Source organism: Melanerpes formicivorus, unplaced genomic scaffold, assembly GCF_026170545.1.
Source record: "Melanerpes formicivorus ecotype bairdi unplaced genomic scaffold, bMelFor1.0.p_v2 SCAF_29, whole genome shotgun sequence".
NCBI classification, from domain to species: domain Eukaryota; kingdom Metazoa; phylum Chordata; class Aves; order Piciformes; family Picidae; genus Melanerpes; species Melanerpes formicivorus.
The window spans coordinates 7835285-7862873 of record NW_027142381.1 but is presented as its reverse complement, the minus strand read 5'-3'; the positions used below and the strand labels follow the sequence as shown (position 1 = coordinate 7862873).

The 27589-nt window shown below is 43.2% G+C and overlaps 1 protein-coding gene across 1 annotated transcript; it reads right to left on the bottom strand.

Annotated features, from left to right (window-relative positions):
* On the bottom strand, positions 1–27589 carry APPBP2 (amyloid beta precursor protein binding protein 2). The gene is made up of 13 exons (XM_068154855.1): positions 27429–27589; positions 16951–17039; positions 16148–16299; positions 15495–15618; positions 10484–10652; positions 9715–9804; positions 9202–9269; positions 9020–9125; positions 8537–8661; positions 8280–8365; positions 7683–7873; positions 7117–7282; positions 1–6524 (listed from the first exon to the last, which is right to left on the bottom strand). Exons 1-13 carry the CDS (start codon positions 27567–27569, stop codon positions 6271–6273), a joined length of 1761 nt encoding a protein of 586 aa, XP_068010956.1. The 5' UTR covers positions 27570–27589; the 3' UTR covers positions 1–6270.

Here is a 27589-nt window from a genome sequence, read left to right as displayed (position 1 = left end):
TGCGGGAACACTCTATTTATTAGGTCAATATTTCATTGTAGCAATACAATTACAGAGTATCACAATGCTGGTTACAAACAAGAGTATGGTTTGATGGTTACAAATAAATGCTGGGCACTGCAGTCTGGGAGGAGTAGGCTACCAAACAGAGTCTTGACACGACAAGGTAGGGTGGGTCTTCCAAATGATCAAGATCACTCTCCTAGAAATGGATGTGGCACTATGGGTGGAGATTCTGGTGGAGAGGTGGCTGTGTGTGAGTAGTTCCATTTACACAGGCAGACAGTTCAAGCAACAGCTTTTTTTTAAACCTTTTTTCCTTTCTTTTTCTTTTTTTCTCTTTTTTCTCTTTTTTTTCCCTCCTTTTTTTCTTTTTCTTTTTTTCTCTTTTTTTCCTTTTTTTTTTCCTTTTTTCCTTTTTTCCCCCCTCCTTTTTTTCCTTTTTTCCCCTCTTTTCCTTTTCCCCCCCTTTTTTCCTTTTTTCTCCTTTTTTCCTCCCCTTTCTTTTCCTTTTTCCCTCCTTTTTTCCCCTCTTTTCCTTTTTTCCCTCCTTTTTTCCTTTTTCTCCCTCCTTTTACTTTTTTTTTTCTCTTTTTCCTCTTTTTTCTCCTTTTTTCCTTTTTCCCCTCCTTTTTTCCTTTTTCCCTCCTTTTTTTCTCATTTTTTCCCTCATTTTTTTCCCTCCTTTTTTTTCCTTTTTTTTTCCTTTTTCCTCTTCCTTTTTAAATGCTCTTAAATTTAAATCCCCTGTAGGTCAATAAAGTAGAAAAATAGCACTGAACCCGGCAATAATATTCGCTGAAATGGTCAAGAGTTCATTCACATCATTTAAGTAGTAAAGAAATGGTGAAGTTGGAGTTACCATGGCAACACTGCTTCCCAAGAAAGGAACAGACAGGAAAGAGGGGGAAGGGGGATGGGGGGGGAAATAAAACCCAACCTTACACATATGGTACCTGCGACAATTAGTTAGCGATCCAACACTGAACTTGTGCACCACAAACCAAGTTGCTAAATATCTCTATATAGTTATATAGTTATATATTTATTTATTTGTTTTCCATCTTAAAATTTACCTTTGAGGAGAAAAGGAAAGAAGAAAATCAAATGTGCACTTCAACAAACTCACTAAGGCCACTCATGCTATAGATACCTAGGACTGCAATGAGATAAAGAGAGGAGTTAAACACGACCCTAGAGCCACGCGCCTTGAGATCACTGAAGGGAAATCTGTTTCACTGCCTAAAACATTCCTGAGATTTAGGGACACACACACAAAAACCAAAAATAAGCATTACCAATTTTTTCAGATGTTGGTTATTGTTTGTTTCGAGGGGGGGAAAAAAAAAGAACAAAGGAAGTTTCTTCCCCACTTTGCACAGAAATCCTCGCAAGGCCAAGGAGCGCAACGTGTGCCAGGCGAACACCCACAGCAGAGAGGTGTACTTGCAGCTAACATTTGGCCACTCATTTGCTTCTTGTGAAACAAAGGGAAAAAAAGAACAACAAACCCAAAAGGGAAACCATGACCTTTAGGTACCAGGATGTTCCTGCACAGGCAGCAGAGGAGCGAGCTCTGTTTGAGATTCACAGCAGCATCTCCCCCCTTGCTGTTTGCTACCAGGTGTGAAGTCAAGCCCAATCCACACAACTCAAGTTTTTGTCAACAGCTTCACTCCTGTTTGAGGCACAATGAGTTTTCCTTTGTTTTGTTTTTGGACTCCACCAATGTGTAGGCCAAGGGAAAGGAAAAAGCAAGTCCAATGTGCATTTCGTGTACTGCCAGAAGCAGCGCAAGGGCACCGATAGCAAACTTCAGAGCACAGCACGTAGGGAAGACAACTTCATTTTGAAACTAGTTAAAATTCAACAACAAAAAAAACCCCTTCACAATTATTCAACAAAAACCTGTGTGCAAAAAGAGGGGGGGGAAAAAACAAACAACCTCTGAAGCAACAGGTTCTGATACAGAGCTGAGTGCACGTGGAGAGCAGGACACCGAAGCAGACACTTCCTGGTGTAATTAATGCCACCTTGTCAAAGCGACCAAACAACTGTCTGGGGCCAAGCAGTCCCTACTTGCTTTACTTCAAGTAGCTGAGGGATATTTATTTAAACCTTTCTGCAGATTTCCCCTTTTGTGAGCTCAGAAAATCTTTGTGCTCTTGTCCCACTCCACAAGAAGTCACCCAGAAGAGCCCAAAGAGCAGCGGAACCCTGACAGGACCTTCCTCCCTCTTTACAAACTGTGTAAAGCAGGGCAAGAAGTTGCTGATTCAAACAACCTTGTGCTGAAAAATCAGACATTAAGGGTTTAATTGAAACAACAGTTACAATAGTTCTCCTCAAGGTGACACCTGTCCCTCCCACTTGCCCCCAGGCACTGCTGATTCCATGACTTACCTTCCAGAACAACTCGCAGGAGGCACTTCACTGGATCTCCACTCACCAGCACCAAGCAGCCCCTGCTCAGCTGGCAGGAGGTGCTCTGTGCCTTTACAGAACCCCAGGACTTAATTCACCTCCTCAAGTGTTACACATCTGGGCCTGAGCTCTCCCACCCTGCAAGCTTAACAGCTCCCCTGCCTGCCACCACAGTACTTACATTGAGATGAGGATGGAAAATTCTCATCTCAGTTGAGACGTTCTCCCCAGTTCTGCCTCTACAGGGAGGAAGATGCAGGGCTCAGCTTGGCAAGTTCTGCACAGTGTAGAAGACACAGGGGCTTACACCTCTGCTCCTGTAGCTCTGTCTGCTGCAGAAGTCATCAAATACTGAAGTAAAACTACAAGATCTACTGTAACCATATTGGCCTGGAGGGACAAGTCATTTACCTTCCTCTGGAGTCATCCAAGTGGCCTCCTACTTCCCCCAAAATATCAAACAGCAGAGACAGGAATTAACAACTAGCACCAGCACACTGCAGTCCCAAGCACTCACTTGAGGAGGTACAGAACCAATAACTTCAAGAAGTGTCAGTTCTATGTTATTACATGGAAAATAAGTATTACATCTGCAGCAAGGACAGCATCAGGTGAAGGTTCCAAGCCAGGGCATGCAGAACAGGCAACAAAGCTTTTTGTAGGCAGCTGCAAACCTCATGCACTGTAACAGCTTCAGCAGTCAGCTGTAGCTACCTTTAGTATCTTGGCATGGCTGGAATTGTGGAGATGCTACAAGGAGAAGCTCAACCCAAAAGTGAAGTGAGGATTGAATTCAGTCCTCTGAAAAGCATGCAAGTAGTCCTACAAGGGTTGCTGCAACTGCTCTTGGCCACATCACACTGCTTGGCCAAAGTCCATTACCCAAGAGAATTCTGGGTGACTTCCAGGACCTTAGTCCCTTCCAGACAAGCCAATGCACCAAAGTCCATGACAAGCTGCTGAAGTAGCTTCAGCAGAGAAAGCAAAGTACATCCAAGCCAGCAAGATCTGAAAATAAAGCTACTGCTGAAACAAACTGAACTGATGCACTTGGTTATCAGACTGAAGCTCAGCCCCTCCCTAACCTGCCCCATGCTGAGATCTCCCTAACCTGCCCTGACTTGAAAGGCAAACCATGAAACACACAACCCAGGGCTGGCATAACACAGTGGTTCACACAGAACACCCTCACCAGTTATCAGACAAACAGTGCTCCTCACCCCAAACACACAACCTTGGGATGTTTGAGATTCCTTTCTCCAAAGCAGGAAATGGGAGACCCAAGCCTGGAAACCCTGAGCACATAAATGGTCTCCAGATAAAGCCGAGTGTAAATCCAGGTACCCAGTCTGAAGCTTTTAAACACTTCTGCAGTACAGAAATGGCACAGCCTCTGTAGGATGAGTTGAAGCACACCTTCCCTAAGTTCTGACACTACTATTACATCCTGCATTTAATTTTAAATAGGACTTCAAAATTCATGAGAGCTTTGTAACTCATTGGTACCCTGCTGGATGGGCTTCCAGGGCCCAAACATGTCTTCCCTTCATGTGTTTGCAGTACCTAAAGGAGGCAGAAACAAAACCTGCTACAAATAAATTAGGTTTTACACCCACACATAATTTGAAGCTGGATTTTCACTGAACAGCTGTTGAGGATATACTGCAGTCTTAAAAGTCTTAATGCCACAGAAGTTTTTTACATGTAAATACTTCTCACCTCAGTGAAGATATTCCAAGCTATGCAATCATTACATCTGCATTCACTAACTACACAACTGCATTCTAAAACTGGTATTATTATTCAGCCTTTCCACCCCAAAATATACTTGAAGGCACCAGTACATGAACTATTGGCCTGTAAAATTTCAGTTCTCAAGAGCCATTAAGCTCAAAATAAGTGTCTGAAATGTCTGACATTTCTTCTCTGCACTCTTTCTTGAAGAGTAACAAGCAGCTTTCCCTGTCCCAAACAGATTAAAAACCAGTTCCCAATCAAAACACCCAGTCCAAGTCCTGCAGGAGCCATGCTCATGGAGCCTCAGCTTGGACTGACCTTCCACAGCCACATCACAAACCCCTGAAAATAGGGGGGGAGGAAGGGAGAAAACCCCAAACTGACAGAATCCTAACTATAGGAGCACTGTTTGTGCTGCTATAAGAAGAACTGAGGTAACAGCAGTGAGTTGTTCCTAGTTTGCTATGTTACACAGACTTGCCAAGGAGTATTACCTCAACATTAACAAAAAAAATCCCCAGACAAACAAAATACCCCAAAACAACACCCAGACCAAACAGAAACCCAAACAAAACTCCCCACGATCAAACAACCAAACCACACAACCAAGTAACCCTTCCCCCCCCACCCACCCAACAGAAGAAAAATTAAGACAAGCCAGTGAGATAGGCATCATTCAAAAAGATCTTTGCAGCTGACTTCTGCTTCTTAAATTAACATAAAGGAATCAGTTTCTGGTTGTACTGTTGTTTAATGTAGAAATGAAGCATCACAAAAAAAAAAAGAAAAGAAAAAGAAAAAAAGAAAAGAAAAAAAAAAAGAAAAGACAAAAAAAGCAGCACCCAAAATCCCACCAAAAAGGAAAGAAAAAGACCTGTTGTGCTTTTTGGCATTTTTGGCTGACCCCTGCAGACTGTACAGTAAGTTGTGTTCTCCAGAAAGAGGATTGGAATACAAAACTCTTGAGTGGTATAAACAAGTGACTGCCTCACTTATTGATCAGAGTAAGCCCATTTAAAAGAGGAGAAAAAAAACCAAACAAACCAACCAAAAAGCCCCAACCCAAAGCAACCCAAAGAGAAGATGGCTGCAGCAAAGAGTTAAGCATTTCTAGGTTTTGCTCGTGGCGTTGACAGGAATATTTGTCTAAGCTTACTAGGTTAAGGACATGCCATCGCAACCGCTACAGAACGTTCACTTCCTAGGTTTGTATCTATTACATGAATATCATTTTGCACTGATCATACATCTAAATGAAAGATTTCTACTGTAAAAGTGAATGCAGGGGCAGAAATATTAAATTAAAGCCACTGGTCCAAAAGCTGTTTCTAGCAGGCTGGTCCGCTTCTGCTTTTCCTGGTCCTGTGCAGAACGTTAGCACTCTTGGTGGGTAGCAAGGCAAACTAAGCTTGCTGGTCTACTGGATCTTCTCTCACTTCTAGATGAACACTGGTCCAGTTCAGGATGTTAACACATGGTGGTCGCTTGCTTAACAACCTGTCGTGGTTCACAGGGCACGCTGCTCTCCAAAGCGGTCGCTTCTGCCGCGCGTCTTCATAAGGCAGCAGCCAAGGCTGGGCTGTTCTCCCTCCTCTTGCCATCTACCATTAGCATGGCTACAACGTCGACAGCAGAGAGGCCTTCCTCACGTCCCTTGTGAGAGCACAGCACTTATCCTTTCTCTGCATCAGAAGAAAGCTCTTGATGAAACCTTCCATTCACAATAAGAATGCAACTCTTTTGAACTCAAACAGTTTTTATTTAATGTTTTCTTGCAGACTTTCTGCAAAGTAGCTTCTTTTGAAAGAAGAGAAGGAGAAAAAAAAAAACCCCACAAAAAAAAAAAAGAAGAAAAAAAGAAAAATAAAGAAGGGTGTTTTTTTTTGGGGGGAATACCAAGGTAAAAATGTGAGCCGAACTAAACATGCCAGACACATGCTGAGGAGGATTTAACACACATTCATCCGTATGGGCACTCTTCAGTAGACTGGACCAGTGTTTCAATGCAAATTCCAGCCCCCAGAGAACTACATGGTTTAGATTTCACAGTATGACTTTTCCCCCTGACACCTGGAGGAAAAAACCTTAACTGGTTAATTGACCAAGTTCTTAGCTACTCTGTCCATCGAGGTTCTGAGACATCAGAAAAGACTGGACCACTTCCTCAGTGGATTGAGAGCTGGTGCTTACGTCCTCCAGAGCATCTGTGACGGAGTACTGCCGATCCCGCAACCGGTTCCAGTTGGCCAAAATATTGTGGTATTCAAAAACCTTCTCATAATTGCCAACAGAGTTGTACAGTTTAATGAGACCTCTGTAATCATATTCAAGTCCACTGTATCCTTCACCAAAAAGCTTCTTTCCTGGAAGAAACCCAAAAGCAAACAAGATTAAAGAGATGATCCACTCGTATGTGACCTCTCTTGTCCTTGTTATCAACAACGTAGAATCGCAGAATGGTTTGGGCTGGAAGGGAACTTAAACATCACCCAGTTCCAACTCCCCTGCCATGGGCAGAGACACCTCTTGCTAGACCAGGCTGCTTGAAGCCTCATCCAGCCTGGCCTTAGAAGCTTCCAGGGATGAGGTGCCCACAACTTCCTCGGGCCACCTGCTTCAGTGTCTCACCACCCTCAGAGTAAAGAGCTTCCTCCTAATGTCCAACCTAAATCTACCCTACCCTACTTCCAAACCACTGCTCCTTGTCCTATCACCACAGGCCCTTAGAGAAAGTCCTATAACTTAGAATGGTTGGAAGAGTCCTTAAAGACCACCTATTTCCACCCCCTACTACCATGGGCAGTGACACCTTCTACCATATCACACTGCTCAGAGCCCTGTCCAGTCTGACCTTGAACCTTTCCAGCAAGGGGAGTTCTTTACTACAAACTTTAAAAGAAGCCTTTGTTTAGGATTAAACCAGTGATCAAATCACACAGTGCAAGAATCACCTACCAATTGCTATGGATCTCAAATAAAGCTTCTCAGCATTTTCATATTGATTCATATCATAGTTATAGAGGGAAGCTAGATGGCCCACTGACAGGGCAACTTCATAATCTTCTTGACCTAGAAGCTGCTCCTTAATCTGAATGGCCTTGATGTGCATTTCTTCTGCTTCCTGGGAGGAACAAATTCAGAGGTCAGTAAGACACCACACTCACCATGCCATGAAGATGAGACAAAAAGGAAGGTTTAAAGAAACACAACTATGCAGCAGCTGAACAGTCTGTGGTGCTTTATAACAGGCAAAAAGTGGGAAAGACAAAATTAACCCCCAATTCTCCCAATTTGTTAATGGATCAGCAGAGAGCACCACTTTTCCTGTGGTCAAAACTGCTGTCACCCTGTTTCTGAAGGCAGCATGCATCCAAGGGGTTGATTTTTGCACAAAGCTTTGGAGAGATGAATTAAAAAGCACAAGCTTTCCAACTTGTTATGAACTGTGAATCTTTGCTGTGACAGACTTACAGATGTCTTGCAGATTTTCATTCAAGACCTTTGCATCTCTATAATCTTACCTTAAACTTTCTCATGGACTGATACAGTCTTCCAAGGTTGCCATAATGTTTTGCTGTTTGTACATTAAACTCCCCAAAAGCTTTTTTAGCTAACTGGAGTGAGGACAGATGTAAATCATGAGCTTCTTCAAGTAACCTCTGCTCAGTTTCCTTGTTGTGACAGTCTATTGCAATCTCCTCCAGGATAAGTGCTGGGCAGAGGAGAGAAAACTCTATGTTACTGTGTTCCAAAGAGATCTTAACTGAAGGCAGCAGAAAGTCATCTACCCAAGACACCTTGGGAGACATCCCATCAGGCTTTGTGTTGATTACAAGCTGTTTTCAAACAGGTACAAGAAGATACCAAGCTCCCAAAATATATTTTGGTATTCTGTATTTTTCCTCCCTCCTCCCAAAGTCTTCCAGTAAAGTTTTCCAGCAGTTTTGTTGTGTTGGACAAGCCTGTCAGCAGAGCACATCAAGGCCAACAAAGAATATGCCAGAGTGGCCTCCATTTGAAAACAAGCCTCAAGTGACATTGCCTCTGCTAAGGAACAGGATAAACTTGTCTAAATGCCTCATTTCCAAGGGTCCCAGTAACACAGCTCAGGGTACTACCTTTAACTCTCTTTGAGGATGCCAAGAGAAGATGATCTTCTGGCAGGATGTGAGTGATAATGCCAATAGCGCGCTCAGCGTGGAATCTGCAAGAGTGCCAATAAGGCCCCGAGATAAGGACGGCTTCAGTTAGCAGCTGGCTGATCCAGGGTGGGAACATTCATGCAACAATCAGAGCTTTTCAAATTCTGACTGGGAAATTTGCACCATTTAGGCACATTTTCCTCCATTTACAGAACTCAAATAATTGTACTCACAGTGCATTGTCAAATTTTCCAGAGCTGTACTGGTGAACATAAGAAGAATAAGCCAAGTCTTCGTGAGCTGTAGCTACATGTATGTTTTTACCTCCAAATACTGACTGCCGGATATCAAGAGCTGTCTGAAAGAGTTACAAGAGAACATTTCCCTGGTTAACACAGAAAAAAATCCCTGGTGGATCTCAGTGGTAAAGTAGGAGGAAAAAAAAAGTACATCTTATGGCTCTGCTATTCTGGAGGCCTATACCTACAGACTGGAGTATAAAAGGCAGGGGAAGAGTAGGTGTAACAGAAGGGAAGTATATAGAAGGGGGGAAAAGAAAGCAAATCTCTACAGCTGGAGGTGCTTGGGAATTTTTGTCTTGGGGTTTGTTTTGAAGGACAGTAATCAGATCAGCTATTTTCTATCTCTACAAATTCACTGAGTTGAAGGAGGAAGATTTAAGGGATGAAAGACAGCCGTTCGGCCCTGCTGCATACCTGATAGATCGCAACGGATTGGCAGATATTGTCTACGTTAAGCAAGTAAAATCCATAGTCCAGGAGCGTGTCAGAGTATTTGGGGTGCTTGGCTCCAAAGTGCTCCCTGTGGAAATGGATTTGTGTTACAAACTGAGGCCACTGAAGCAGCACTTCGAGAGGTTTTTCTGAGTGCTACTCACCGGGCAAGGTACACTGCGTGTTTGATCAGCTGCTCTGCCTTCTTGAACTCCCGTTTCACGACACAAGCCTAAGGAGGATGAAATGAAGCAGTGAAAAGGTGCATGCTCAGCACTCATCTCCTCCAGACAGTGGCTAAAGTGCTAACTACTATCCTTCATTTTCAAATATCATCATGGTTACTGAAGTAATTCTTGGTCCATAGATAACACTCAAACTTGTATTTCAGCCTAGGACTCGTCCTCTGCTCAGTCTGAAGCAAGTGGGGCACCAGGCCCTCGGGTTATGGAAGGCTCTCAGCTTAACTTTGTCCTGATGCTCATCTCTGTTTCAAGAAGGAAAATCTCAAATCCCATCAGATATGAAAATGAGGTAGATCAACTAAACATAAGTAACACATCATAAGACTCAAGACATGGACCTAGCTACCCAACATTCTGGAGGTAATACCCACCCTCACCCATTCTTGGTAGCAATTCAGTTAAAAAGAGAAACATAGAAGATTTTCAATTCACCTTTGAAGCTTGTCGTAAAACATCCACTACTACTTTTACAGGCAGGCCAACTGTGATTTCCTTCATAGCTTCTATACACCATTTATAAGCCTAGGGAACAAAGAGTTACCAACATAACCAACCTGGGACTTTGCAACATGAAGAAAAGCATTACTTGGCTGTGCAAAATAAAGTGGTCATTTCCATAACAAAACCCATCAAAAGATGTATAGAAATGCCTCTGTGTAATGCAACTCCTTCAGCTGAGTCTTACAAGACTTTAAAAGGCAAAGACTGAATGTGTACATAATTTATACTAGCCCAAAGCATGCATTATTACAATGACTTTTACAGACCAAAAGGCTTAAGTCATAATCTTTAAGTAATTCCTCGTGTGTACTTAAGAGGTAAAAGGCAACTGCAGTTCTGGTTAAAGTTAAGTCACAGGTTTTCACAGAATAGGTGCAAAGATTCATTGCCCATGTTCTGCAAGTCTTTTTCACCTAGTGAAATGAACTTTTTATAACAGTTCATTTATAGATTGGCAGCTTGAATTGGTTACCTGTCACACAATTTCTTCATGTTGGGCAAAGTATCATTAAGAACCTGTAGATTAACTTAGAACAGTCCACACCGAAGTCAGTAAATCCTCTGGTACTGCCACACAGGTAGCAAAAGAGACCAGGGACTCCAGCTAGAAAGATAACCTAACACTGAGCCAGCCATGGAACATCCTAGCAGGTTCCATAACCACTTTTCTGAGGAAGACCAAACCCAAAATGCCACTCACCTCATCGTAGTGGCTCTTGGCAAAGAGCAGAGCGCACAGCTCGCCGTAGAGCGCCGCTTTGTTAGCCTGCTGGCCATGTTTTGCCAGTTTGTCCATGTAAGACTGAGCCAGCTTGAAAGTCTCTTCTCCCAGGTGGTATTTACAGTTACCATTCCGAACATGCAGCAGCCTTGGGAAGAAGTAGAGAGATGATCTCATTGGTGTCTGAATAGAATCATCCAATTGTGTTGACTGGAAGAGACCTTTACGATAAGGCCAAGTGGTCACCTAGCACTGCCAGGTCACCATTGAATTGTGTCCCTCAGCACTACACCTCTTTTACACACCTCCAGGAATGGTGGCTTGGCTACTTCCCTGGACAACCTGTTCAATGCTTTACCATCCTTTCTGTGAAGATTTTTTTCCTAGTATCATAGAATCATTAAGGTTGTAAAAGACCTCTACCTTCTACCCAACACCTCCATGAACACTAAACCATGTCCCCAAGTGCCATGTCCACTCTGGGTTTTTTTAACACCTCCAGGGGTGGTGACTCCTCCACCTCCCTGGGCAGCCTGTTCCAATGCCTGACCACTCCTGCAGGAAAGGAATTTTTCCTGATCTCCAACCTAAGCCTTCCCAGGCAGAGCCTGAGGCCATTACCTCTTGCCCTGTTGTTAGTTACTTGGGGGAAGCCGCCAACATCAGCCTCACTCCAACCTCCTTTCAGGCAGCTGTAGGGAGCAATAAGGTCTCCTCTCAGCCTCTTCTTCAGGTTAAACAGCAGGGATCTACAATTTGGTGTTGCACAATTTGGAGCAGCACAGAGCTGTCACCCCAGCAAAACTCCCCTCTCCTAGTTCAGTAACACAGTACAGTTATTTACAAAGCATTGTTTCAGTGCTCCATGCTTTGCCTTTTGCACTGCTGGAGAGGTCAAGCAGTTTTACACATTGCTGCAGTTTTGCACAGCCAGTGCTTGAAGCACTTTGGTGTTTTACTGAACCACTTGGTGCTTTACTTCTCAGAAAGTCCAGTGTTCCCCACACTGCTGGAATTCCGTTTCCAAACTCTGTAACACAGTTATTAAATCCCTTCTACCTCCTCTCCAAAGTATGTTAAACTGAAACAGACCCCAAGTCAGTCCAGACACAGCTCATTTTCATCAGTCTGCACTTTTCCCTCAAGCAGCACAGTGCTTCAAAAATGGCTTTGTTTTTTTGTTTTGGGGGGTGTCTTCATAAGAGGTTCAATCACATCCATTTGACACAATATCCAGCCCTGACTCAGCAGCACCAGAGAAGACTCCTTTGTTGACCCACTTTACAGCAACTCTAAAACCCCTCTCCCCTGATCCTGCCCCATTCCCAGCCCACTGCTTTTCCCTTGAAGGATTAACAGAAGCTTCATCAAACACCAGCCAAATGCAGGCAATAAACCACAGCACTACTGAAGCATACTCCTGTTTCTCCAGAGAAGAAACAACTTCAGCTTCTGGCATCTGTTTAAAACTGAAGTAAGGGATGGTTTTTGTTGGTGTAGGCTGATGCTTATTTACTTTAAAGAGATACATTAGAACAGTGTGTTATCATATTCCAAGCCTGAAGGGCAGAACTGCATTCCCAGCCATGCAGGCTAAGAAGAGCCAGCTGGTCCTTCTCTGCTGCAAATGTCTGCCATGGAGCTCAGGAAATTTTGGTAAATTAACCTCCATTGTCCCTCCTGGAAATCTGTTATTAGACAATGAGTAAGAGACTGAAAAACACCAGGCAAGCCTTTATGAATCAGGAGGACAACTGACAGAGGAAGAGAAACAACTGAAGTGAAGTGGAGCAGAAGGAAATGCTGTATGGCAAAGAGGCTACAACTCAAACTGGGAGCTGGTGTGTGGGTACAGCATTTGGTACCTTTCATGATAGATTATTCTAGATCTTCCCATGAGCTGTTAAGGGGGGCAGAAAGAACAGTGAGGTCTGTGATCAAATGTTTCTCCTCTCTAATTCCTATTACTGTTTATTCTGAGAATTAAATTACTGTAGTCATGCCTCCTGTACCAGCAAAGCAACACATCTAAGCTTGCCCTATAAATTCAGCCTGCCTTTAACATGGTCTCTTCCCACACTTTCCTATTGAAATGTGTCATGGAACACAAAGGAACCAAATTCACATTCTCACAAGAAGGCAACAGCAGACCAGCACACAGCAAATGTCTATTAGCCACGCAAAGAGATGATCAAAAGAAAAGACCTTCCAAAACCTCCTGAAAGAAGCTACATAAACAAACACCAGCTTTCCAATGAGAAACACAGCAGCATGGCTCAAGAACAGACAGAAAAAACCCACAACAGCCACATTTTTCCTTACACAAGGTCTGAGAAGTGCAAGTGCACTGTATTCTTGGGCAGCAGCAAACTAGCTAAGATTCAAGCAACAAGAAACAGGAATTTGAAGGAAACTAGAGAGTTCAAATTACACAATCACAGCTTCCCTAAAGAGGGAAGCTATTTTGCCTGCACCATTCAACTGGGAGCTTCTTTACAACATCAAAACCACAAAGTCCAAATCCCATGTAATGGTATAAGCCAGCAGGGATAGTGCTGCAATTTAGATAAGCGCCCGGGCAAGATAATATCCAGTATCTGGATGCTTCAGTGATAGTGTCTGCAAACACACAAATCAACCAAGACAGCCAAGCTAAACCTAACCCAATCCTCCAGGATAAGTGGAGTTTATGTGATCCACTTTTGAATAACAAGAAATCCTTTATTAATCCAAAGGAATTTCAGAAGATAAAGGCAAGAGGAAGAAAAAACGCCGTAGGACATTTATGCTAATAGCTATGAATCTTCTTTGATGTCTGCAGTAATAGCTTTTGGGGAAGAGCCTGCTGCCCCCCCAACAAAAATCTTTCTCTGAGCATACACACAACTGTTACACAGCAGCTTAGGAACTCTAAAAGCATCACAACACACTTAAGAACCAGGGAAACATGAAACAGCCAAGTGAGAGGACCAGACATTTGCATGATGTGTTTGTGACTTCTTGTTTAACACACAGTAATGAGAGGAAACAAACCAAAAGGAGCTTAACACATGCAGGAGAGTAGCACACAAGCTTGTAGGAGACTCAAATGTTCACATTTTCTCAATTTCTTCTTATAATTTACTACTGCTAGTAGAAACACACACCAAATCATGCCTAAATAACCCCAGACTTGGCACGTTTTCAAACTGCTTTCTATTATTAATGCAATGCATTAAACTTCCAGAGATTGGACTTGGGAGCTTTTAGAATCACAGCAGCCACTCTTCTAGTGTCATATTTTCAAACCCTGGATTTAAATGTTGTTCTCTTAAAAGTCCACTCTGATCACAGTGGTAATAACAAGAGATTCTGCAGCAGGGATTAGGTGGTAACAACAAAAAGTTTATCTTACTGCCTCATGACTTGGAAGCTGAGCAGAGTTGCTGCTCTCTCTCACAATAAAGTGGTTAGATTTTACAGAAGCACTTCTGAAAGCATTTAAAATTCTTCCTTTTTTCACACATTTCCAAGCCAATGATGCTGTGGATTGTCTGAGAGATGCCCAAAGTGGTGTCTCACCACATTCACACCACTGCCCAGAGGGACTTAAGCGCAGGCCATCAGCTTTCGTCACAATGCCTGTCTCTGCCCAAACACAGTTAGCATCTCCAATTCAGGAGAGTTCATCCTATCACAGAATGGTTTTTCCTAGCACAGAATTACAATCTCCTTTTCCCAACTGCAAGGGCTGTAGTCCAGAGTTACCTTCCCCCCACACCTATTCACTTGCTTTTCTTTTTCTCTTTGGAGAAAGAGGGAGTTTATTTTTAAGGCAACTTCTCCAGCTTGCCAAACAGCCTGATATAACTGGGCAACTTTTTTTAGACTAATTAGAAGGCAAAGGCCCAAGCACTACAAGAGTGGTGCTATATCCATCATTCCCCAGTTCTAGGAAGGTGTGTGCATGTGCCAAGTCTTCTCCTGGCACCCACTCTGGAACAAAAGCCCGCGGGAGCTGGCAGGGCAGGACAAGGCCAAGCAGCGGCATTGCCATGGCCTCTGGCTGGCACGTGAAGTAACCAGTTACTGGCAGAGCCCACTTATTCCTCCTGTTTGTCCAACCATAAAAACAAGATGCAGGGTCTTTTGGGAGCAGTTTTCCAAAATAAGTTCTGCCTTATACAGATAAATACAGAACAGACTTTGTTGTTCCTTACAGCAGCTCAGAATCCGTAATGGAATCCTAATTTAGGTATTCAAGTCCTACCTGCAGCTCGCAGGTGGTGTTACCAAACCTGCCTGCTTGCTGCAGTCTGCACTGGTGTGACACATCTAACTACACCTAAGAAAATTAACAGTGAGAATATGAGGCCTCTGGTGAATTGAATCTGAATATCCCAGCAGAGGCCCAACACAGGTACAGGCCCCAACACAGGTACAAACCCCCAGCGCCTCCTGAAAGCAAAATTCTTTTCCTAATGTCCAAGTTGTGTCTGAAGGCATCTGCAAGAATTGGACATACTGAAATATTTACCTCATCACAGTTAGGTTGCTCAGCATGGAGCAAGAGAACTCACTGGACCTGGAAGCAGGAAAAGTGTGTTTTCCTGTTGGTTTTGCTTAGCTCTATTTGTATCATTTGTGTTTGGATTTGGAAAATTCTTCCTGTAGTAAATATAGCCTCAGTGAGCACCAACATCTGACATTCATTGCAAAAAACCAAGGTGCTGGCCCACTCTTACTGTTAACCACAACATACTCTGCAGACAGGCAAAGTGATCTTTATTTTTCCCCCCCACTGAACTGTGCTGCCAGTTTCCCAGTTGAAACCCCAGGGTATCAGTGTAAAACAAGCACCTTCTGATCTGTAGCTCTACCCAGGGAAGCATTTCAGTGCAGTGAAATACTAAAGGGAGCATCTGACTCCTGACAGCTCCAAGGCAGTTGGTAGCACTGTGATTACTGGGGATTTCACAGCAAGACATACAGGAATTAAAGGTGAGCTCACCTTACACAACATTCTACGGCACGAAACCAGTGAAGGATTTCATCATGAAGGGTGCATAACTGAAGGCAGGAAAGAAACACCTTCTCTGCATCACTGTACCAGCCTGCATCTGATAGGAAACCTCCTGGGGAAAAAAACAAAACAAAATCAAGAATAAACAAATTTGAAGAGCAAACCAGCTTTTTAGGAGAAAAAGGGTGTGCTCAGGTCTTGTAAGAGACTATTTAGTTCAAAGAACTGCTTAGAGCTGTCAAGGTTAAATCCATCCAATCCTGAATTGTAAAGGGTGAAGGAGAAGTCTCCTTCACTTGAGGGTGACTTTTTGGTTGGTTTCAGTTAGCTTTCCTGCAGTTGTCTGGTCTTAAATACTTACCAATACCAAAATTATGTGAGGCCTTAATGTCAAGCATCACAGGAGTAAATACAGGTTTAATCCAAACCATGTAAAGTAGCAAAGAGAAGGCCATATATTCTCAGATATTAAAATCACATGTATTTTTCCTAAGAAATCAACTAGTTGTCTAAAAAATGCATTCCAAACCCACAAGTGTCCTTTAAAAAGGAATCACATGAAAAAACAATCAACATCAGCTTAAGTGAAGCTTGCCTGAAGGAAAGGATCATACTTGAAACAGTCTATCATCACCAGTTACCTAAAACAAACCCAATCTGGATTGCTTTTTCTTTCACAGCAGCATCTGACTCTGCAATGTAGGAGCACCGTCTGCTGAAGGAATAGGCCAGCACGGAAGCAACTTTTACTCCATGGTCCATCAAGGCCTGGAAACAATGATGAAGCAGATGTCTGAAACAAAAGAAAAAGAGAATTTGATTGCATATGAAGTTTTTTTAAACACTGCAGCCAGTTGGGTCTTGAGTGCCATCAACTCAAATGAGGAGTGATTCAGAGAACTAACTCCAAGCCTCTCTCAAAGCAAACCCAGATGAATTCAAGCACAGTTGACAATCTCAGGGCTAATGGATGACAGTTGCTGGGTTAGCCAACAAAGCAAGCACACACCACGTTCTTTACAAGGACAGTCTCCACTCTAAGCAAAACATGAGCTACCCACACAATATTAATACTGGAAAACAACATTTTCAGCTAAAACTTAGAGAGGAGAAGCCTCAAATCCACCCTCACTCCACAACTCCCACAGAAACTGCAGATAAATGAGCACTGACGAAAGCATCAACATCACAGACACACAAACAATGGGAGGGAGCTATGTCCAAAGACTCCAAACTTATTCTGCTTACAAAGAATCTGATCTAGAAGAGTCAAGTTTTGAGCACAACACCACAAGCTGGAGTACTTTATGGCAGAAAAACCTCTTTAAACTGGGACAATCCTATCAGCTTGATAAGCCTTCCACTCGAGCTTTGACAGACACAGGAGTGCTGTGGCCAGGGACTGGCAGGGCACTGAGCATTATCACGACATGAAGACACTTACCTTTTATCTAAAGCTCGTAGCACCTTGGCAAAAACTTCTAGTTCACAAAATTCACTACCCAGCTGGCATAAGCGGCCCTGTTGGTAAAGCTGAAAGGAAAAGAGAAGGGAGTTTGAAAGATTTCAGACTGAATTCTTCTGGGAAATTCAGCTTCACAGTGAGGATGACTTATGATGAAATCTAGACTTCCAAGTGTTGAAGTACAACAGGTTAACAAGTTAAGTTTCATTCTCTTCATGCAGCAGCACAACTTTGGCATCTAAAACCAGAGCAGACAAGCTCTGAGAGCTCCACAGGTGCTTTCAAGCTGGTTTTATCTACCACTGTATTTCCAAGTATCTACTACATCCACCTGCATCATAAAACACTGCAACACCTCAGCTAAAGAGCCAAGACAGAACCAAACACTTCTGATAAAAAAGAGAGTAAAACAATTAACAGCTTCTTTGAGACCATCCAGCATAGAGCAGCTGAAGCAGATTTTTTGATGTATGAATAAAGTCCAAACCCACCTGTGACAGAGCTAAAGCCAGGCATGAGCCCTGGCCCCATTAATATCTGAGCTAATGGGAAAAAATGGGAGTAAAAGGGAAAATTCCAGTGAGTCTGCTCATGCATTTGTTAAAAGCAATGCTGAGTTTTATGTCCAAAGTGGTTTGTGTCTGTAGATAAGCCAACACATCAGTTGATCTGTTCATAAAACCCCAGCCATGGAGACAGTTCTTCATGCAATGCATGGTTAAGCAGCAGAACTACCTGCCACATCATGCTCTAAATACTAAGAATTTACATAGCTACAAAAGGGACTGTAGAAATCTATGGCAGAAAAATCCATGGTGGGACATTAATTTCTGATGACTGGAAATTCCTGAACCAAAAAATGACTGAAACAAGTAACCTAAGGAAGTAGCACCACACCCTTGCCATAGTGACCATCACCAGCCTCTGCAAGAGGCACAGCACAGGATCACACAGGGCTGTTCCAATACAGCCATGTATTATTTCAGGTGTTCCAGAAGGAAGACAAACCCACATACCCCCCTTTTGCATTTCAATAATTCTGTGAGGCACTAAATTAATGGGGAAAAAGGAAAAAGCCAGTGGCTGATGTCTCACAGGCCATTTAAGATGCATTTGTTGTTCTGCAGTACCCTTGCCATGCGCTGCAGGGATCAGAAAATTGCTGGTAGTCACAAACCAGATTATACACTCAAGTTTCATGAGCACACAGGTAAAGCACTGCTGTGCTGCACTCTGAACACCCCATGTTTAGTCCATACAGTAAGACATTCAAGCAAACACTGTCCAGAATGAGCATGTTCATACCTAGAGCAAGACTCTCCACGCAGTCTGAGCAGGTTTTACAGCTATGAGGAGCTCTGACACGAGGAGTGAAGCTACCTTTACTTAAGGAAAATTAAGGCCGAGAGAACACCTTATTTAGAGCTGCTCAATTACAAATTGAGTGGAAATGTAAATACTCCTCAGTTTGGAGAATTACTTTAAAAACCTTTGTAATTGATAAGCACCTCAAGCCTGGTTCACCTTTTTCTCCACTAACACTGGAGACAGATGAAACTGTACTCAACACCCAGCATGCGAGAACACGTCCTCCAGCCAGAGGTTTAGTTTTGGTTAACTCCTCTTATCAAAGCACATGAGAGCAATTCTACAGCACAGCAAATTCATGATTTTAACAACAGAACCTACAAAAAGGAAAGAGAAAAGAAAAAGCCACTTCATAAAAAAAAAAATACTTTGACCTAATAATGTCAATTGCCAGCAATGAATGTTTTCCTTTCAGTCATCTATTTTTGCTGGGAGGATTAAAAAACATAAAAGGGGAACTCTCTTAAAAACTAGTGCAAGCCTGCATGCAAAGTTACTCCTCACATAAACCAGTGCTGTGTCCCTGTGCTTCAAAGGGATCAGTTTCTTCTGAAGCTATATTCTCTCTGGCAGCAAAAGAACATCCAGTCTGCTGTATTTAAAAACTACAGTCATGCTTAAGTGTTCTCATTTCCTTCAGCACAGCTGCCTTATGGTAACTGTTCTCCAAACCCTAAAACCTATTTTCTGCCATAAAAAGAAAAAAAAAAAGGCAAAAAATTCTTGCCTTGTATTCCATGCCCAAAACTGAAGGTGGACATCTTACTAACAAGTGCTGAGATCACTTCTGGAAGAAACTAAGACACATCCTCAGGCTGTTTTGCCAGGATTTCAGGCAATCACAAGTAGTATCACATGTTTAACAACTGGGCTTTCAATCAAGTACCTCCTCATTTCCTCTTGCAGTGTGCTAACTACAAATCTCAGAGCATAACCTGATACTAATTTACTAAATACCACTGGCAGTGGGAGCTTTTAACAATCAATGTATTTATGAGGTTACATAAACACATCTTGTTACACACCCACTGTTACAGGGGATTCTTCAGTGCCCTCACTGGGCAGGAGGGAGGGGGAAGTCCCTAACTACAGCCTCAATTCTGATACATCAATTATTGCAGGCACAAGTCAAATTTGGCTTACAGCCCAAAGCTCTAAGCCTGCTATCTGCACACCTCTTATCCCAATTCACAGGTTAACACCTGCATCATCCTGGAATGCAAAACATCCCCCAACCTCTTTCTAGCTGGTATAACCAGAGATACAGTATCCTTGGGACATTTACTGCACTCTTCAGCCCCTCCCTGGACAGGCTGGCAAGCATTTTTGAGGAGCTAGCTCAGCTTGAAGCCTCTTGAAACTTGTAACTGCTGCAGCAATAATTTCAACCCAAATCTGACATGGAAATAGTGAGCATACGTCAAACTGTGAAGCAATTCCAGGGGATTCTGTAACACTCATTTGTCCATTGAGAAGCAGTTGCAAGCACTGAAGAAATGTTTCTCCTGTTAAAGCTCCAGAGACACAAAAATTCCTCACCACAAGCCTTGCTACATAACACCAGAAAAAAAGTCAAAACAATATAGTGATTCAGGAAAAACATGCTCTGACAGGAACAGCAGACTTGGACTGCTGGAGAACTGCTCTGCAGAATAAAATGTCTTATAAACAGAAGCTATTTGGAGCTTAACAGAGATTTCTTTTACCTATGGAAACAGGAATAAAAGCCTGCAATATGACTTCCAACTGACATGTTAATTCTGCACTGAAGACAGGACCCAAGGCACACATTTAGTATATGAGCATGTTATTACACACATGCACAACTGAACTGCTTTGCATAGCTGTGAGAAAACCACCGTGATCCTCCTTCGGCATCTAGCTCTTCAGATTTAACTCCTAACACATCTACCTACACAGTCAAAAGCTGCCCCAAATTAAACACATTAATAACATTAACTTGTAACTCAGCTATTATTATTTCATCATACACATGCAGGTTCTTGTCCATTTTAGAATAGAATTAGATAGAATAAACCAGGTTGGAAGAGACCTTCAAGATCATCGTGTCCAACCCATCAACCAATCCAAGCCACCTGAACAACTAACCCATGGCACCAAGCACCCCATCAAGTCTCCTCCTGAACACCTCCAGTGATGGTGACTCCACCACCTCCCCAGGCAGCCCATTCCAATGGGCAATCACTCTCTCTGTGTAGAACTTTTTCCTAACATCCAGCCTAAACCTCTCTCTGGACAGATTAAGCTGAGCTCTAACTGCTTCCTAGCAAAGCCCTGAAAATAAAGACAAAGATCTGTTCAGCCACTAGCAAGAGCCAAGCCATAAGACACGAGAAAAAGTTATCCAATACTTGCACCACTGTGTACAAGCACAAGAGAAAAAACATTTGTGATTTTTTTCATTAGGTTTAGGAAAAATAAAAGTTGTTTTTTTCTCCCAAAGCAGCTGGAGATCAACCAGTTGTAAAATGACCTTGCAGAAGAGGAAGTGCATCACACGCAATCCAAAAACTATGCTCCTATTGCTCCAGTTTGGAAGAGGACTGAAAAATTCATATGGATATTGGAGTAAGAATTAAAGATAGAAGGAATTCCAAGGAGCTCCCCAGCGTGTTTAATAATGTCTAGTAGTGTAATGTGGGGTACTGTGCCAAATTTGGGAAGGACTCTCTACTTAATCAACCATCAGCAGAATTTGGGAGAAAGAAGTTTGGCTGCAACCACAAGCTCCCTTCCCTGCTGAATAAGGAAGGAAAAAGTTTCTTTTCACCAGTGCCCTGAATCAATCTGTGGACAAATGACTCATTATAGACAGGGAGGGGGGGAACTGGGCTTATATTTCTAACAGATTATTTTCTAAGTACATTTGATTCTTTTCAATCTATTTCAAAACCACCTACACAGCCTCTGGACAAGTGCTAGTTCTAGTGGCTATTGTTTAGGGCATGAAGCAGCAAACTTTACAGCTCTTCTGTGATAGCACTCTGCCTATTACTAGCTGATCTTTATGAACCTCAACCAAATAAACAAGCAAGAAAAATCCCCAACCTTACTGAACAAGCCTAACTTCAGAGACAGCTTTTGCAGCCTACTGCTTTCACACACAGCACATTTCTCCACGCCTTCCCACTCGCTCTACTTCCTGTACCAGATCAGCAAAGCTTTCTGCTTCATGTCTAGAGAGTTCAGCACAAGGGATGCAAATCTGAGCTTTAAAGTCATGCACACGTATGGGTCTCCATAGCAGTATGCAGGGAAACCCAGTTGGAAGTTAAACCAGTAAAAAGGAAATTATTTCAGTATTCTCAAACAGATCCATGTCCCTCTTGAACTGGAGAGCCCAGAACTGGATGCAGATATTCCAGGTGAGGTCTCACTAGGGCAGAGCAGAGGGGGTCAGAACCTTCCTCAGTCTGCTAGACACATTCTGATTTCAGTATTCCTAAGGTTGGAAGAGACCTCAAAGATCATTGAGTCCAACCTGTGATGTCACCACAGACCTCATGACTAGAGTAGGAAGGACACTACTGCCCAGTGCAGGCTTGAACTCACGACCTTCCCATTAAGGGTCCAATGCACTACCAACTGAAGTGCTATATGAATCATTGTCTCCAAAGGAGCTGAACCCCTCTGTTCATGATGTGACCTCATCATCTGAATTATGATAAGTTTTAAGCGTTGTAGTCCATGATGAGGTCACTGAAAAAAAGTGAGGTTAGAACATATCAGGATGAGAAAATATGTGCCATAAAGGTTCAAGAACCAGCAAACAAGTCAGAAGAAGGCAAGAAAAGACAAGTTTCAAATGAGTAAAGGCATTACAGGGAAAGAAGGCTCAGTTCTAATCTAAATTTAGACTACAAAATGAGGCATGTGTTAAAGTACAAAGCAATGATAATTGGAACAAGCTCATGAAGTGATGATTCTCTGGAACTGTGAGGCTTTAATTCAAAAAGGTGATACAAGGATACAATTTCATTCAAGCAGCATTTGGTGAAGCCCAGCTGCAGACACCACTCCGGAGGCCCAGCCAGATGATCGGAACGCTTGTACGTGTGTGGGCACACATGCAGAAATCATGACAGGTTCCCAACATTCATACCATTTCTGCCCCCCCAAAATACAGCAGCATGAATGTAATGAAGCCTTTGTGTGGTCACACTGATCAGCCACAGCAGAAGTCTTACAAAATATGGCCCAATTGCTCAGGGATTTTTTGCCTCTCTCCCACACTGCTTATGACCTTGTTTGTACTCCTCTGGTCAGAAAACCTCAAAACCAAAGCAGCACTGTTCCACCTCATTTCAGCTTCTCACCCTCCCTCTCCTCAAACACCCATGAGACTGAAGCCTTGGGACAAGCCAGTTTTATTCCACTTTATAGAAATTATGCTTATAATGATTCCTCATCAGTAAAGCCAATTTCCACTGCAATGCAGAGAATGGAGATTTTATTGCTTGTTGTGATCAGTCAGCAAATTCCTGGTTTGTTTGCTTCGAAAAATGCCTAGAAGTGATACAAGAGCTTTTATGAGCCATGCCTGCTCTTTTCTGGATCAGCAGGATACAGTGAGGAGACACTCCTGCAGCTACACTCATCATTAGAGAAGCTGGAGCTATCAGGATCTAAACTCAAAATCAGGTATTTTGACTCACATCAAGGTAGGAGCATTTCAGAAGCTTTATCTATCAAAGCAGAAAAAACCATTTGGATTTTGCCCCAAAAATGCAACGGAAAACAAGCCAGCACAGTGCCATTGCTAGAGGTTACAGATGTGCACTAGCTACACAGAATTCATGTAATCTATTGTTCTTGTGGTTAATGATCTCATCAGGAAACATTCTAAGAACATTAGGCCCAAATGATTTTCAAGAAAAATCAATGTAAAAAAAGCAAAGCACATAACCTGGAAAAGCCAAAAGTACAACAAACCCTGGAGTTCCATATTAGCCAACATGAGTCCTTGGCTGGCCTGCTAGTGCCTACCTGCACCAAACACCTGGGACAGAAAACACAACCTCATGGAGCAGCATCTCCTCAGAAGCACCATGAAGCCCAAAGAGATGAAGCGACTGCACATAGCAGAACACAGAGCTCAGGCAAGAAGGAAGAACTGAATTCTGTCGATGACATTTACTGAGCAGTCAGCAGACTTCTTCCTGTTATATCAATTCCCTCTCTCAAAATGCTAACTTTTCCTCAGCAAACTACAAAAAGATAATTTCATTTTCCTCACTTTGTGCCCCCCCCCCCCTTTTTTTTTTGAGGACTTTGTTTATTCCAGCTGTAACCTACTTTTTCATGCAGAATTTTGGCATTTACAACAACTCCAAAGCTGCCTACCTGTCAGGCATGTCCTGTTTTAGGTGACAACCAGCCTATTTCTTTCTTTGGCTTCTAAAAACTAAATACTCTCTCTCTCTCTCTCTTCAAGCCCCACAAATAGCAAACACAAGGAAGAGAACCTAACTAGTTTTACTAGGAAACACCACCAGGATACACACAGAGCTGGCAAAGAGACAAAGGAAACAAAACATGATACGCTTGGACATTTATGTTTTCCCCCTCAGATACAGGTGTTACTTGTACCACTATTTGTTATTAAACTCTTCAAAATACAGCTGTGATTAGTAAGACTTTTAAATACTTTTAAGCACAAACACAGGCCTGAGAATTTCCAGGATATCCTTCCAAGCATTTTGCTCTGCCACTATTATTTTGCTAATGGTTGCAAGGAGAAGTCAAATGTTGCTTGAAGTACTTCCAGTAACACCCTGCTCAACCAGCACCAGTTTGTTGTTTTACTGCAGTCATGATTATTTGATATTGCCTTTTTTTAAGCTTTAGTCATTGTTGGGGAATGCTAAAGAAAGCTAAATGTTTAGTAATAGGAACCTGCCTACTCCTGTCACCTTGCAGCAGAACCCATTTCTTACTGAGCTCCACAACAAAGAACATTCTACAACTACCCCAGGTTTGGTAATTGAAAATGCAGAGGTTTGTAAAGCCTGTCCTAGAAGTTAAGCATTCTGGAATATGCAGAATTACAAGTAATTGGATTTGTTAAGGAATGGAAAATAAAGGCAATCTATAATGACAATAGAGACAAGCACAGGAGTAGAGGGTACCTTGAGAAAAAACAAAGACCAAGACATTCTGCAGGCATTTGCCTACCTCTTAAGAGCACAGTGACTATCTCTGCTGCTCTCATAGTACTGTATCATCATCATCAACGTGAACAGGTCAGTAAATGTTAAGTTCAGGTGTTCATAGCAATGATAAAAAAGTGCTGCATGACTACAGACTTTTAATAATCTGTGCATTGAAATAAAATCTGACTGATGCTACCTTTTATTTTCCAGAAAATCAGTGGCAGTTTCTCCAGCATCACAAACCATGAGTAAACCTGGGTAACAAACCACCACTTACAAGTTAGATGTGGAAGACTGGAAATCCTTTTATTCCTTTTAGTAACTGCAGAAAGAAGGAAGGTGATTCTTGATCTTTTTCAAGGTGTAAAGGCAAGCCTATTCATGTAAATCCTCAATTACACTCCACTTTTCCTGAGCTGTCTTTAAAGAGTAAGTACTACTCGATATGATACTAACAACACCCCTTCAACACAGCAGCAACCACCACCATGTAGTGAGAGCTGAGACTGAAGTCTTCTGGTTTGTCTTTCTTTAAAGACTCTTACTAACTTTGGAAATTCTACTTCTGCTTTAAAGAACTCGATAAGCAGGATGTACTGAACATAACTCACCAACCTGGAATGGTTTTTAACATACAGGTGATCCTGAGAATAATTCTATCCAGAACCAAAAGAGTGAAACAAGCACCACAGACAAGATGAGATGAGTGTCCATAGGTGTGATGCTGTCCTCATTCTAACCTGCCTCAGCCATGTCACATTGCTGTAGCTATCCAAACACAGAAAACAAGAACCAGTTACAAAGCATTGTATAGGTGCATAGAAAAACAGAAACACTGCTCTGAAAGGTTTGGAATGTGAGTTAGGCGTTGAGGCACACACCGCAGGCAGACGCCTCTGCAGATAAAGCATCATTTAAGGAAGGACTGAGGACTTCCTCACTTCCAAGGTTTTAGTTACACTTAAGTATAAGCTACTTTGAATGTGACATAGAAAGGGTAAGTTCTCCTACACAGAAAACCACTGAAGACATGAAGGACTTGCCCACCCTTGGCAGCAGTGTCCAAGCACTCGCTGCACTGGGTGGTTTTATTTATTCTGTATGTGGACATCTCATAGATGCAAATTCCTAAGAGGAACGTAGGTACACCTTACACACTCCACTCTATCCAAGACTGTCCTGTTGGAAAACACAGAAATGATAGGAAAAGCAACACAAATTACTGTCATTAACAGAAGCTGCAGTGGCCAGTAATTAGCACAACAGAAACAGACAAGTATGTAGCACGGTTTTTATCATCTGCCCTACAAGACAATGCACCAATGTGCACAAGCAGAACAGATTATGAAGGCTCTTTTTAGAGCTTAGATATACTGCTGCTTCTCTTTTTATCATGGAACAATTCCATATGAATCCAATCCAGTGCAACCACTGAAGAGTGCTAATAAAAGGACAATAAGTCAAGGATCCATTAAGCTCACCTACAGATCAGCTTTTAAACAATCTGGGAATAATATATCCTTGGATCTTTCTGTCATCAAAAGGAGGTGGTGTTTCTATGGCTTTTAAAAGCCACAGAGCACCATCTTTTTATCTGAATTAACATCAAGACAAGCAATGGCAGGGAAGTTTGTCAACAGCCATGCTACCAAAATAACCCCTGAAATAGTTTTCCACATTGTCAGTTCTGTATCTTTAGTCCTTATCTGATGATTGCAGTATGTCAGCCACACCATTATCTGTGGGTATGCTCATGGGTGGTGGTAGAAAGGGGTTTCCAGGTTTCTCAGCACAAAAGGCAGACCAGTAATAGCCAATATACAGCCCATGCACATGTCTGTTGTAACGCTGCATGAACAATTTCACCATCTCCAGTGGAGATCAGCTTTCCTTACTACACTACTACTCTATATACACGTGATGGGCCACTACCCTTGGTTCATAAAGGTTTGTCTGAAGAATGACTTCATTTAGCACATCTTGAATTTGCAGAAATTTATTGCCAGAGGAAAGAAGTCTTACTCCCCACCTTAGCTTTTTTTTTTAATACATTGCTTCTCTCCTGAAGAAAGCTCATTTCCAGCCCTTCCTGGCTATGGATGGAAAGCCTTTTAGTGGACAATAGAAATTAATGGACCATCTCAGTGTACCTTTAACTCCGGATAGTTTAGAGCTGAATGAGAAGCAGCTCTTTCATGAAGGAATAATTTAAAGCTAATAAACTATATCGTTAAAGTAGTCTCAAATCTTTTCATCTGGTTCCTACCAGATCATTAAAGGTGATACAGAAGCATAGCAAGCTACCACTGTGGCATCACCCTCTCCAATACGTTAGGAAAAATAAAAAAGTGGGGGGGAGGGGGAAAAAAAATAAAAGGAAAAACTGTATTGTAACACAGATGGCTTGGGCTCGTCTTGCCCGGACCCCTTCTCCACCTCCAACCACGGAGAGGATGGCATCTCCCCCCACCTGCGGGCCCTCTCCCCACGGCCCCCGAGGGCAGGCCCCTTCTCCGTGTCCCCCCGCAGCGGCGCTCCCGCAGCCTCCCTCCGCGCAGCCCCCAGGCCCCTCCCGCCGGCCAGGCGCCCACGAACCCAGCAGGGGAAGCCGCAGGCCCCCGGACCGGCCCCCGCCTCCCCCCGCAGCCTCCTCTCCTTCAGCCGCGGCCCCACACAGGCCCTCGCTCCCCCAAACCGTCCTTCGGGCCCTATTCTGTACCGGCGGCCCAGCAGAGCCGCTGGAGAGGCGAAGCCGTGTCCCCGGTCAGCCCTGGAGTCCCCCGGGGAGAGGCCTGGGGCAGGCCAGGCACAGACCTTCCCTCCCTTCTCCTCCGCTGGCCCGCTTCTCCTTCCATCTGCCCCAGGCCCGGCCGGGCCGAGCCTAGCCTTCCTCGGCCCCCCACCGCCTCCCCGTACCTTGTAGTAGACGTCGAACTGGATGTTCTCGGGCAGCGAGCGGATGTCCCGGCGCCGGGCCCGCCCGTAGCTGTCCACCACGGCCGAGATCGCCGTGTTATACAGCGTCTCGGGCACCCACTCCAGCTCCACCGCCGCCATCTTGGGTGTGCGGAGCCGCC

Excerpts from the sequence above, each read along its gene's own strand:
- APPBP2 (XM_068154855.1), bottom strand. The coding sequence starts at position 27,569 with ATGGCGGCGGTGGAGCTGGAGTGGGTGCCCGAGACGCTGTATAACACG. Across the intron at positions 15,619-16,147 it reads CCAGATTGGGTTTGTTTTAG|GAGGTTTCCTATCAGATGCA; the intron begins GTAACTGGTGAT and ends TTTTTTCCCCAG. Across the intron at positions 10,653-15,494 it reads GCCGTAGAATGTTGTGTAAG|GCTGCTGCATGTTCGGAATG; the intron begins GTGAGCTCACCT and ends CTTCTTCCCAAG.